Source organism: Petaurus breviceps, unplaced genomic scaffold (assembly GCF_028583685.1).
Source record: "Petaurus breviceps papuanus isolate PSGF00001 unplaced genomic scaffold, PetGlider_PUasm1.0 90591, whole genome shotgun sequence".
Taxonomy (NCBI): Eukaryota; Metazoa; Chordata; class Mammalia; order Diprotodontia; family Petauridae; genus Petaurus; species Petaurus breviceps.
The window spans coordinates 712,954-726,335 of NW_027187280.1; the positions used below are offsets into that span (position 1 = coordinate 712,954).

A 13,382-nucleotide genomic window follows, 5' to 3' on the forward strand; every position below is an offset into this window, starting at 1 on the left:
AAAACAGTTCAACAAAATTAATCTAATCTTGGACAAGTTACATAACCTTTCAAGTTCCTTCAAGGTCTAGTTCTATGACCCTATGAACAGTGCAACATACAAGTACATTTTATGTAGTTTTCTATGAACTTACAGTCCCCCACATCACAGAGATCTTATGATTTTTAGAGTACTAGATCAAAACCAATTAATTCCAAGGATATTAAAGTTCTAGTGCAACTCCCTCATCTTACAGATGGAAAAACTATAGTCCAGAGGTTAAATGATATAGCTAATACGTGTCAAAGTTATGACTCAAACCCATGTTTCCTGATCTGTGTTGTTTTTATTGCTTAACTGCCTTAAACATAAATGTTAATTTTATTAGTGTACTAAACCAAGATCTGCCTGCCTACTTGTAAACTGGTCCTAGTTTTTCCCTCTGGGGACAGGCAGAACATGCCTAATTCCTCCTTACCCTAATAGTCTTTCAAATATTTGAAGATAGCAACTTGACCAGCAACACTCACCACGTCTTCTCCACTGCAGGCTAAACCATCCCTACCATCTTTAGTGCAAATTCTATTAGGTAACTTGACAGGTACTACCTGTTGGCTTAGCTTAGGGCTAAATGGACAAGGAGGCCTCAAGGAGGTAATGTCTTTAAAATGCCTTTCCAAATCTCTAATTTCATTCTTTCTTGGTCTTGACCAACATCTTAGGCTTTGTGCAATAATACCATCAAAGGGATGAGCCTCTTGGTCAATCATGATCACCCAGGAAACCAACCTGAAAGGGCCTATAGATCTACCATATTTTTAAAAAGATTATTTTCTAGAACACTTACTGATGCAGTTACAGTTTAGTGATGCTAGCAAAGGAAAAAAAAGTTTTGTCAAGTCAATCAACTAGATAAGTAAGACTATAGGGAGTGTGTATGTGAGGTATAGAAAATTCAAACACAATGGTAGACAACTAATGTGTTAACTAAACATGATTATCTTCCTTACTAAATTTGGTAGCCTAGGAGCTTTATTTGGCAACAAAGTTATCCTATTTCTCAGTACTATGGAATGATAGCCCTTTTCATATATATATATAAAATGTATATCTTTATTAAAGCACTTTCATACCACAAATGCCTGGGCCTAACTCATGTCATGAGAACAATGAACCTTTGTTCAAGAAAGCTACTCTAACATTTTCTAAATGTGACCTTTCTATCAAAGTCGAGGTTTTGGCATCTCGATCTGTTAAATAGGGTAATACTTTTCTTACCTACATTACAGAGTTGTTTCGAAGAACCTCATAATCTGTGAGAAATCTGTTAGTTTTATTCTCAAGAAACTGGCTAGTATTATTCTCCTAGGAGTTAGCTAGAAGGGAATTCAATCATCATCTGGTCTAGCCCCTTATTTTGCAGATGAGAAAACTCAAGCTCTGAGGGAATAAGTGACTTGCTCAAGATTACATCACCTCTTTATAAAATGAGGGGCTTAGATAAAGTGATTTGTTTCTTCCCAGCTCTCAATTCTAAAGTCTTTGACTTTAGGGCACTAAAGTTATGACTAAATGGGTACTCCTATTATATGGGAGCACTGGATTTGGAATTCACTCCAGAGGTCAAAGCCCAGCATTGCTTACTCCTCGTGGACAAATTGCTTAGCCTTATTTGGCTTCAGTTTCCTCATCTTTAAAATGAAGAAACTAGACTAGACAACCTCTGAGATGATTAATGATTGGAAGAAAGGCATTAAAAGAAATATAAGTTCAGAGGTTAAGCAACTTTTATATGACTATGAGTCACACATCAGAATTTCTTCTGCCTCTAATCTTTCTGCCAAGCTGTCTCTTTAAACCTGAAACTGACAAGATTTTATTTTTTTTTAATAGTCGATAGCTTCAACTAGACTGATCTGTCTTTATTAAGTTCAAATCAGTAAGGTTTTATTACACAGAAATCCTTTAAGTAACAGGTGCTAGCAATGAAGGAACCTTGGAAATCAAAGAAACCATCTAATCAAACCCCATTACTTTATAGTTTAGGAAAGAAACTGAGGCCAAGAGAGATGAAGTTATCTGGATCACTGAGCCAGAACTCAAACCCAAGTCTTCTGACATCATACCCAGGGCCCTTTCTATGACTGATAGTCATTACAAAACAAATCTGTTCTTTGTGGCATCAGAGAATTAAAGGAATTGGCGTTCCTGTCCTAGTGCTGCCATTTATCATGTGACTTTGGGTCATTGTAAAAGTTGGGAATTGAATAAAATGATCTCCAAAGTCCCTTCTAGTTCTAAAACTGTATTAGTGGATGAGACCTATTCTGACATTTAGGGCTGAAAAGCTTGCTATGTCCTTGATTTAAAAATATCTTTGTAGTTCAAAGTCTCACTTTATAGCACCCTACCGCCCCTTAAAACTGTTCTTTCATTGGTATAAGAAATCTTAGTAAGGAACTTCCTCTGCCAAGGTGGATGCTTGGCAATTTATAATCTTGGTGAATTGCTTGAGGCACTGAGAGAGAATAAGTGCCTTATCTAGGAGCACAGAAAGAGTATTTATCAGAAGCAGTCCTTGAAGCCAGGTTTTTCTGACCCTGACAGCTAGCTATATTCACTATACCACACTTGTGACTGTAAGGTCACAAGTGTCTTAGTTTAAGGTTTGGACAGACATCATATATTCTCACTTAATTAATGAGTTCTTCTTTCTTTGAGCTACATAAGGTTTGTCTTTATCCTCACCTGGCTCAATACCTAAAGTCATATGAGTATTTGTAGATTCATGCATATACGGTAAAAGGGAAAAGAGTTACTCAAGTGGATTTTTACAAATTTCCATTTCATAAAGATAACTAAAATCTTACATCTCTTGGGGTACCTGGTAAATAACTATTTGTGGGGATTTTTTAATATGTGCATGTATTGTTGTGTGTATATTTGTATGTATTAGGAAGGACCCCAAGGGAGGTTAGGTTCACAGACTTTTAGAGTAGAAAAGGAAGTCAGAAGTCCTATATCCAATCCTTACCTGAGAAGGAATCCTTTCTACATCAATCCTGATAAATAATAAACCAGCTTCCACTTACAACTCTCTAAAAAACTCACAACCTTTTGAGGTAGCCCATTCTACTTTGGGATAGCTTTACTAGGAAGATGTTCTTTATGAAACAGAAATCTTCCTCCCTTTAACTTCCATATGTTGCTCCTAGTTCTGTTCCCTAGGGTCAAGCAGTATAGGATTAATCCCTCTCTGACTTTTGAAATAACCTGATGAAGTCCAAGTATACTATGACTTAATCCCATTTTAAAGAAAAATTAAGTAATCCAAACCAGTCCCTTCATTATACAGATGAAGAAAGTGGGTAAGTCATTTCAGTGTCCCAAAGCAAATCAGTGGCAGAGCTGGGACTAGATCTCAAGTGTCTTCTTAGTTATAATTACATGAGAACTAGGAGGGAAAAGCCCTATTATACTATTTTCTGCTTCTAAAGCAAGGTACTGAACAAAAATCCTTGGATCCAAAATACTACAGTAATAACCTCATACACAAATGAAGACCTAAAACAGCTTATATCTTAAATAAAAGTAAGTAGGGATCATTAAGGAATAAAACTAGTTTGGAGATCACAAGTATGTCTGAATTTCACATCTTAACATTTCACACCTGATACTCATGTGAAAGGCCAGGCAACTCTTTCTTAAGTCAGAACCTATGATCATGGAATACTATGAGAGAAACTAACATTCAGCTTTTGAAATGCAATTCAGTAATTCCCTAAATTATCAGCAAAATGCAGTCCTCCTCAAAATAGTTTTAGGCTTTTTCCCCCCGCTAAGGAACGAAAAATAGAGCAGTGAATGAAAAACTAATAGAGCAATCATCCTAAAGTAATTGTGTGTGTGTGTGTGTGTGTGTTGTAGTGTCTAAACAGATCATTATTTCATCTACAATATCAATATATGAATGGATAAAATTTAAGGGCATCAGTTTCAATACAATTACCACATTCTGGATGCTAGCTTAAATAGATCAATAAAAACAATTTCCCATAAGCAGACCATTCTGCTGGTACTTTTAGAACTAGGTATAGAGCTGTAAAGGGTCTTGGAGATCATCTAGTCCAACCTTCTCATTTTACAGATGAAGAAAATAAGGCCCAGAGAAGTAAACTGACTTGCCTAAGTAGAACTGCTAAGATCCAAACCCAGGTTGCTCTGATCTCAAATCCAGCATCCTTTCCACTACACCACAGTTAGTAGCAATACTCTTTCAGGAGAAAAATAAAAACAACCCTCTTAACATACTGCTAATTTCAGTGTTTGCTAAACCAGGAGTGAAAAGATATTTTTAATGCCAAAAGGCTACATGAAGTTTAAAGAAATGAGTTGATTTTTAGGCTCAACATAAAGCTGTATGGTTCCCCCCAAATGTTATAATTTCAGGTGTAATCAGTGGCATGAAAATAATGGATTTTTAATTTAATCTGAGGCTCAGAGTGGAAGAATGATTTCTAAGTGAAGAATCCCACAAAGGTGGTAGTGGTGGTGAGAAATGAGTTGAGTCTAATGAATTACACTAAGAAAAAACAAGATAGAAAACAGAAACTTGGGCTCAAGGATTCCAAAAAAACATATGTGGATTGCTAGTGACCAAAGGATGAAGACTGGTTGTCCCCCCTCCCCCCTACTTAGAACTTACCTTTTTTGCAGATTAATTTTCTCCAGGCAAATCTATATTCTACATGGAGTCAAGGAACCATAGTGTTTAATATACAACCTCTTATTTCTTATTCCTTTTGAGGGATTTCACACATACATACATACATACATACACACACTCTCACAATGGTAAAGTTTCCAAGACCATAATCCTACACTCCTAAGAATCAATGCAAGACTTCATAAACTAATAAATCATAAATGTCAGAGCTGAAATGGACCTCAAAAAATTTCTAGTTCAAGCCTCTCATTGTACAGATGGAAAAACTGAGACATAGAGAAGGGTAGTGATTTAACCTAATGTTGTTCAGTGAGACAGTGGCTTCTACTACTATGCAAAGAAAAACACAAATCCATTATATTGACAGCTGGAAGGGATCTTAGAGACCATCTAGTCCAACCCCTCATTCTAAAGATGAGGAAACGAATGTCCTAAAAGGGGTCCTTGCTTTCCAAGGTCACAAATGAGTTAGTGGCAGAGCTAGGATTTCAATCTTAGTTTCCTAGTTGATACCACACTTGGCTGCTTCTACATTTTAACAGATCCACAGACTTTTATATGGTTCTATTTTAAGGAATGAAGATTTTTGAAACTTTTGTAGCTTCAAAAGCTAACAGCTATCAAAATAATAAATTCATCATTTATAGGCAGTGAAGAAGTGAATGGAACATGAACTTTGAGACCATGCTTAGCTTAAGGCTTGTGGGAAACATTCATGTCTTAACTAAGATATTCACATAACAGTCATTTCTTGTAGTCATTGATCTGTTGGAAATAAATTCTCTGCTTTCCATTCCTAGACTAAATTTTGAGTCACTTAGTCAGTATTGTTGTTTTGCTATTCACAGAACCTACCTAATCCCTGATAACTTCACATCAATATACCTGGTAGTGATGAAGTATAATAAACACAGAATATACAGCCTGGAGCACATCTATCTCCCTTAGCAGAAAGGCCAAGGCAATCCTAACAAAGGCCCTTCCAAGTTATTTTCAAACTATTCCTAGTTATTCTGAACCCACATTTTCCTGCTAAGGTTTAAAAGTCATATTTAGTGGTGCCAACTGAATAGGATATCACTAAAGGTAAAAGCCAAGGTCAGGGTGCAAAAAGAAAAAATGAAAATATGTCTTTGGCGGGGGTGGGGGGTGGGAGATGGGGCAACAACCCTAGGGACTGCAAATTATTTTGTATTCTACTTCTTATACCTGTACAAATAAGTGCTCTCTACACAACAGACCCTGAATAACCCCTAGGAGAATTGTTGTGGGAACAAGAGCTGGAATCGGGGTTTTAATGGGCCTTGGGCTTGCTTCTAGGCACTGGGGGGAAAAGTCATTTCACTTCCCTCTGTCAGTTTCTACTTTTTTACAATGAGGCTAAACTATGGAGGTGCCTCTCTTGGGTATTGTGTGGACTGACTAATCAAGGATAATTAAGCCCTTGGAAAATAACAAAAAACACTATCTAAGTGCTAAGCATTTATGAGCCACTAACAGCTATAAAAGCTCTTCAGAGACAGGATTCAGTATAGACACAGTCTCTATGGGTGATTACTAATCACATTCCTTAAAAACAAAAGCCAAACTCCTCTGTGGGAGATAGGGCAGTGGAAAAAAGGCAACACATGGTCATTCAACAACACCCTCTTTATTCAAAAATATATATCTATGAGAGACATTTCAGAATATACTGCTGCCACAAAAGGCAGCCTATACTTCTAAATAAAGTCCTAAATTAATATACAAATTTAAGCTTTAAAAATATTCTTTAAAAAAAAAAAAGACAACCTTGGAAAAATCTGACCTCAAGAAGATTCATTCAAGGTCCATAGAATCCCTTTGGGGGGAAAAATCCACCAAAAACAACAACAAACAAACAAAACCAAACAAACAAATTAAAAAAAAAAACCACCACACACACATACACACACAGAAGACTTCATTTAAATTAATGAAACAAGTGAATAACATGAGTGGGGTGGGGTGGGAGGAGGGTAAGTAGAGAAAGGGAAAGGAAATGAGAAAAAAGGGAAAGTATTTCAATTAAAAAATAAACTTCCAACTTTCTCATAGAAAGTCTGCCCAAAGTAACAGTCTGGCTATCCCAACACTCATTTGTTTACATAATTGATAAAGGTCTTGGGTGTTTATCTCTTCCTGTAATAATCATATAGTCAGTTGCTGGTAAAATAAAATCTGGCCTTGGGCAAAAAATTCATTGTGCTCTAAATTTTTAGCTGATCTAGTTGATCAGGGCAGAAACTAGGCCTCTTTGGGGTTGCTTTGTGGCTGGTGGAGATTCTTTTTGGCAAAAGCACAGAAAATATTCAAGATGTGTTTGCTTAAAAGCAAATGTCCATATGGGGCAATCTGATATTGTTTTGCTATGACATTGCACGAGGGTAATACACAATGTCAACAGCAGAGGAATCTTGTAATATTTCTGTTAAGGTCAACTGCCCCCATAGTTACAGGGAGAGAAATTTAGAGTTGCACGTTTAACAAATAGGAAAAGGAAAAGACTCAATGACAGTCTGATAGGAAGCACCAATAAGCAAGCACATGGGTTGCTATTCAAAATTTTAAAGTTAAAAGAATACAGATGACAAGTTATACAGTTCAATCAAATGCCTTATACGTTTTACTGCTCTAAAAGTCATGGGAAGCTGGAAGTCTCATCCAATGAAAATGTCCCATGAGTTAGATACACAGGACATTTAAGCTTTCCATTATTAAATCAATAGGGTGTCTAAGTTGTGTTTCTCAAACAGCGTCTTAAAGCTACAGCAGGGCAAAGTTCCCTACTACTTATCCCTCTTTTGTAATAATACTTAAGTGTCAGTATTACAATTCTTATTACATTATTAGGACAAATTGTTTTCTGCCACTTCTGATGGCTTGTTTTGGTTTTTAAAAAAGTCTGCAGATTGGAATGGTTTACAATTTGCCAGCAGGACTACTTGTTCTAAAAGCAATATAAAAATTGCATCTAAACACATCAGATAGTTATAGCTATTGGCTGGCATGATAATGGAATTAAAACTTGAGTTTTAAAAAAAACTCACATTTTTCCCTCAAGATCAGCTATTCAGTCATATCTGATGCAAAGTTTAGCATGTCTTTCTTGTGTATATATTCATATACACACAGACACACACATATAGGCATGGATCAATAGATTCACAAACATGCAGAGAGGAGAGTGTGTGTGCGTGTATGTGTGTGTGTGTGTGTGTGTGTGTGTGTGTGTAGAGTATATGAAAAAGACTTCAAATTTAGACACTGAAATGTGTGCCCTTTGATTAAGCTAATTACCTATACAGTGGACAACCCTTCATCTCAGACAGAACATCTCCATCTCAAAAAAAAAAAAAAAAAGGTAATGTACTAAAGCTATACACATTCCAGGGCCCACATTCTCAGCATACTTTGTCTTGTGAAGTCAGCTAAGTCTTTATCTTTGGAACATCACTGGTGCATTCCCCCCATACTGACAGGTTTAAAAAAATGAGTGTGAAATAGATTTCCAGGAACCTGTTACATTAATATGATACAAAGGCAAAGTGCAGATAAATGCAATCAATAAAAATGGAATATGTAGGGGATGGGGTTAAAACTGACAACTTTAACTCATGCTTATGTAACTTGTGATTCTTATTAGTCTGCTGCAATAGCATTCTTCTGAATTGGCTATGGATTTCATTGCTATGTTCAGTCTCTAATTCATTTGCAATAAGATGTGCCTAACATTTGCATATACATACTCATAGGTCTAAGAAAAGAAACTATAGATCTGATAAACTGCTCAGACCCCAGGCTGCTCTGCAGATCCCTAGTTTTTCCTTCAGGATGGGATGATGTCCTGATAAAGCTATTCTTTAAGTATGTGAAACCCTCAGCTAACCTGGATAAAACCAATTCAGAAACAAAAGGCTGCTTTCCTAACGAAATGATGTAGTGATGAATTTAAATTTTTTTAAAAAGCCTTCCAGATGTGTACATGATTTTCATGACTTCTTGGGGCAAACAAGAGCTAAGAACTGAAAAACAATTTGAGCATGAAATATGAGAGAAAAAAGTTTTTCTTTCAAAATGTGTCTATATAGTTTATAATCAAATTTGGCCTCCATGCCCACTCCTGCTTAATGCACACTCTCACTCCTCCCCTCAACATGAGAAACTGTACAAGCAGTAAGAGTGCACAGAGCTCTTGGGAGTCTATAGTTCCTTCCTAAATAGAGGGAGTGGTCTAGGAGGAAAATAACCAATCACTGGAAGACAATTTCCAGTCCCTGCTAGAGTCCTCTTCTGCTGGCACAAATGGGAATCTGAGAGCAGGCCATGTGTCCTAGTCAGTTGAAAACAGGTCACCAGCAGAGGGCAGGGGGGCCAAGCCACCTGTAACATTAGGAAGCAGCGACAGGTCTGGAAGGCTCTGTATGTGTGACTTCAGCTCCTTGCGCACTTGGGTTACCCGAGCAAGCTTCTGCTTATACTCCTAAGGAAACAAAAAGGATTAATCCTGTTAATACAGATACTAAAACTGATTGCTTGATAATTCACTCAATCGTTCACTTGTATACATGCATACTTGTTCTGCCACCTTCAAGCCCCACTACCTCTCAATTGTCTACCTACTCTCAAGAATCAAGTACAGAGGGGCGGCTAGGTGGCGCAGTGAGTAAAGCGCCAGCCGGAGTCTGGAGGACCCAAGTTCAGTTCCGGCCTCAGACACTTAAACACCCACAAAAAAAAAACTAGCCGTGTAACCTTGTACAAGTTACTTAACCCCAACTGCCCTCCAAAAGGCAAAAAAAAAGAATCAAGTACAGAGAAATCTTAATGCTCAAACACACATAAAACCAAACTGCAAAACCATGATCTATTCAGTCACCTTAGTCCCTACCCTCAGGATATCATGTCTGCATTATTACCAGAGCTTCCCAGGTGATCCTTCTGTTCTAGCTGCTCCCTCTCTTTGATCCATCCCGAACAGGATTAGAGAGCCCGCTTTCAGTATTTCTTTCATTCTGCCACTCTTAGGCTCAGAATGCCAGCCAGAAGCTCACAGTCCTCCGGGGCCCAGGCTCCAAAGGCCTACGCATGCAGGGCACTTTTCGCTTTCTAACCCGATCACGTCATTTCCTCCTCTTCAGCATCCACTCTGTTTTCCCATCTTCCATCTCTCTTTCAGGTCAGACTATTTCCCACTTTGTGTCTTTGCTGGGCCTAATGAAGACTTACCTGCTCCAGAAAGATTCTCCAATTACTTGAATTCCTAAGGACCTTTTCCCTTCTTGAAATCTACTATACTTATGTACTGAACCACTGAGTACTTGATTATATGCTAGTATTTGCTGCTAATTGTTTATATGTTAGTCTTCTCTGTCCAACCAAATAAATTTCTTCAGAGACAGGAACCTTTCACTTGCACCCACAAGAGCACCATGCACAGCACTGGGCATATTAGGGGCCCCAAATTCATTAACTGTTTGAGTGAACAAAGAGCAGAGCAATGGGGCCTGCTGTGATTCTTAATATCTTCTCCCCAAGGTAACTATAAATAGAAAAGGGAAAGGATGGGAAAAGACAAGAGATGAATAAAGAAAGGATCTGGGGAGTGGGGCAGAGGTGGGTTCAATATGATATAATATGAGGACTGCAAGACTAGGGAGTCAGGAAACCTGAGTTTTCAATTTTAAAAACTTTAAAAGACTCTTATGTAGAACAAGAGATTCGAAATGGACTTGTTTTGCCTTGATCCAAAAGGTACATCTAAGACTAATGAATGAGAAACAACAGGGGGTAAGGGAGTGGATGATACACACAGATTTAGGCTCAACAAAAAAGAGCTAACTACGAACAGGAGCTATTCCTAAGTGGAATGAGCATCTTCAGGAGGTAAGGGAGGTGCTACCACCTAAAGTCTTTGAATGGAGAATGGACAATCACTTGTGTATCTTCCATCCACCATATAAACCAGTAAAAATAAAATCTCCTGTTCCTAGATCCCCTAGCCAGAGCTGGTCTTTTGGAAAAATTTTAACCCTCCTTTTAATAATTTAATTTTATCCAACACTGCTCAAAGCTACTTCTCTGCATTTACCACAACTCAAATGCCTTTTGCTCTTTGGAATGCAGCACAGTGGTAAGAGTGAGATTTGGAGCCAGAAAGTCTAGGTTCAAATCCCAGTCATACCACTTAGTACTTGTATACCCTAAACAAGTCACTCAACCTCCCTAGGCCTCAATTTTCTCATCCATAAGACGAAAGGACTGGATTAGTAGATCTCTAAGGTCCTTCCAGACAGAAAAATACGACCCTATGAAGTAGCAAAATGACAGGACCAAAGGGAGAAGGATTAATGTATTGTACAGAATATTGGAGCTGGAAGAAATCTTGGAGACCATGTGTCACAGAATCACACAAATCTGACTTGGAAGAAACCTAAAAGCTCTCTCAGTCTAACTCATACTTGAACTCAAATGTCCTTTTACAACATTCCCTGAGAAGTAGCCATCTAGTCTTTGCTTGAAGACATAGTACAGAAACAGGGACCCTACCACTTCAAGCGAGGCAGCCCATTCCACTTTTGGGTAACTCTAGTTGTTAGCCTGATTCGTGGATTTTTAAATACAAGGAAGATGACACCAGGGCAACCTAAATGACTTACTCAATGTCATATAACTAGTTCAAACTAGGTAAACAGCAACCCTCCCAAATAAGACCATTTCTCAGACTTGATGAATTCATCACCTTCCCTTCCAACCTGACTAAATGTTTATTAGTTTCAAGGGCAACATAAGCTTACTAGATGGGCCCAAACAGGAAAGGATAACAACAGTCATTATAAACTATACTATTAAGAATCTGCATGAGTTCAGAAAAACTATCTGTGGGTGTCATAGTTTAAAAAAACCACAAAAGTGATCTTAAAGAATAAGCAGGCTTATATTTTAATAGTCAGATGTAAATAAAGATTTCTTTTTAAAAGAGTATATTTGTGATAGAACTTAAAGAGGTAGAGAAATATGAACAAATGCATTTGTGAGAACAGATGAAGTCAAACTGATAACTATGATGACATACATAATCCCCTCCCTCCCAAATAAATTCAGGAGTAGTTTGCTACAGGACTTCTACAAGCTAGCTGATCTTGAACACAAGAATGTACATATTAAGTAGATCCATGTTTCTTCTTATACATTCATCTATACAGAGCTATTAACAAATCTGAACAATTAATGGCAAAATAATGACAGAACTAATCATGTATAAAGTACTTTAGAATTTACAAATATTTGGCCATTCATTACTCTCAACAGCCTTCAAGGAAAATGGCAATTATTAAGCTGTCTGTTTTAGAGGGGAGGAAACATAGCTCAGGAGGTTTATATGAACTTGACCAATATCAAGTGGTATTAATGGGTAGAAGCAAGGCTAGAAGCCAGGTATTTGACTTACAATTTAGTTCTTCCACTATACCATAATGCATAATGAACATAACCAAAAAAACAACCCAAATAAAATTCTAGTTCTTGGCTCTCCCTCTGTAGTCCCTGTTCTGATTCTTAGTCAAGCCATGAGAAGGTCTTCCCTGGCTGCCCTCATAGAATCACTTTCTACATAATTTTAAAAAAGCAGGAGAAGACTAAAGAGAAATGGAGGCCAATTAAAGTATAATACTCAGTCTTCTCAACCTTCCTTTGGTGAGTGGTACAAAACACTCTATTGACAGGGTTCAAAAAACTTGTGCCTGGGCTCTTTTCTGGACTAAGAAAATCTGACACCATGAAGACCACTTCTAATCAGAAGAATGCTTCCTCCATTTCTACAACTCTATATGCCTTACAAAGTGTTTTCCTCACAACAATCCTATGAAGGTTGTGTATTATACTAACTTTATAGATGAAGAAATTAAGCCACAAAGATGTGATCTGATATGGATTCTGATCAGTTGTTTCACTTTCTGTGATTCACAAGTTAGCATTCTCTTCCTCTTCAAATTGTCATGTATCTAGCTAACATATATGCATGTGTTCTCAGTAGAATGTGAGTTTCTTGAGGGCAAAGATTGTTTTTCAATTTGTCTTCCTATCCCTAGCACCTAACATAACCCCTTAGACATAGAGAATGTACTTAAATGCTGGTTGGGTTTGGATTAGATATGGCAAGCATCTAAACTTAGACTTAAACCCAGGTCTTTTGAGTCTAAGATTGGCAATCTTTTCATCATACAATGATATCCTTACTCTTATTCTTTTCTTTGGAAGATAGAGAGGAAAAGGGGGATATTCCACAATTCCATTATATATATCAAGTCATGTGCTTTACGCGATTACATTATTTCATCCATGTATGACACAGCAAACAAATCCTTCATTTAGTTAATACTCATCGCTATACTGACTACTCCAGAAATTCATCGTATATGTGGTTCCTATATGCTACCATGAAGCCACTACAACACCACCGTACTTGTCTCCTTTTACATCTCTCTGTAACACTTTATGTATTTCATGGCAGCTAATATTGCTTCTTTAGGTTTTATCTTCCTTTTCTACTGTGTCTAGTTCCTAATGTAAGAAGAATGAAACAAGTCAAAGGAGAGTGATCCTCACTAGTTTCCCTCTCTTGTTTTCTTGTGACTTACACAAGAAGTTTTACAGAAAG

General features: G+C 37.4%; 1 protein-coding gene across 4 annotated transcripts in view; it reads right to left on the reverse strand.

Annotated features, from left to right (window-relative positions):
• RPRD1B (regulation of nuclear pre-mRNA domain containing 1B) overlaps window positions 1–13,382 on the reverse strand; it is a 100,217-nt gene that overhangs the window by 23,084 nt on the left and 63,751 nt on the right. For 2 of the 4 annotated variants that reach the window (XM_069063508.1, XM_069063507.1), the window contains exon 7: window positions 9,107–9,206. In XM_069063508.1, the coding sequence (XP_068919609.1) occupies window positions 9,107–9,206 (100 nt within the window). Of the gene's footprint in view, window positions 1–6,336; window positions 9,207–13,382 lie in introns of those variants that run through there. The other 2 variants (XM_069063509.1, XM_069063510.1) reach the window with 2 other exon arrangements.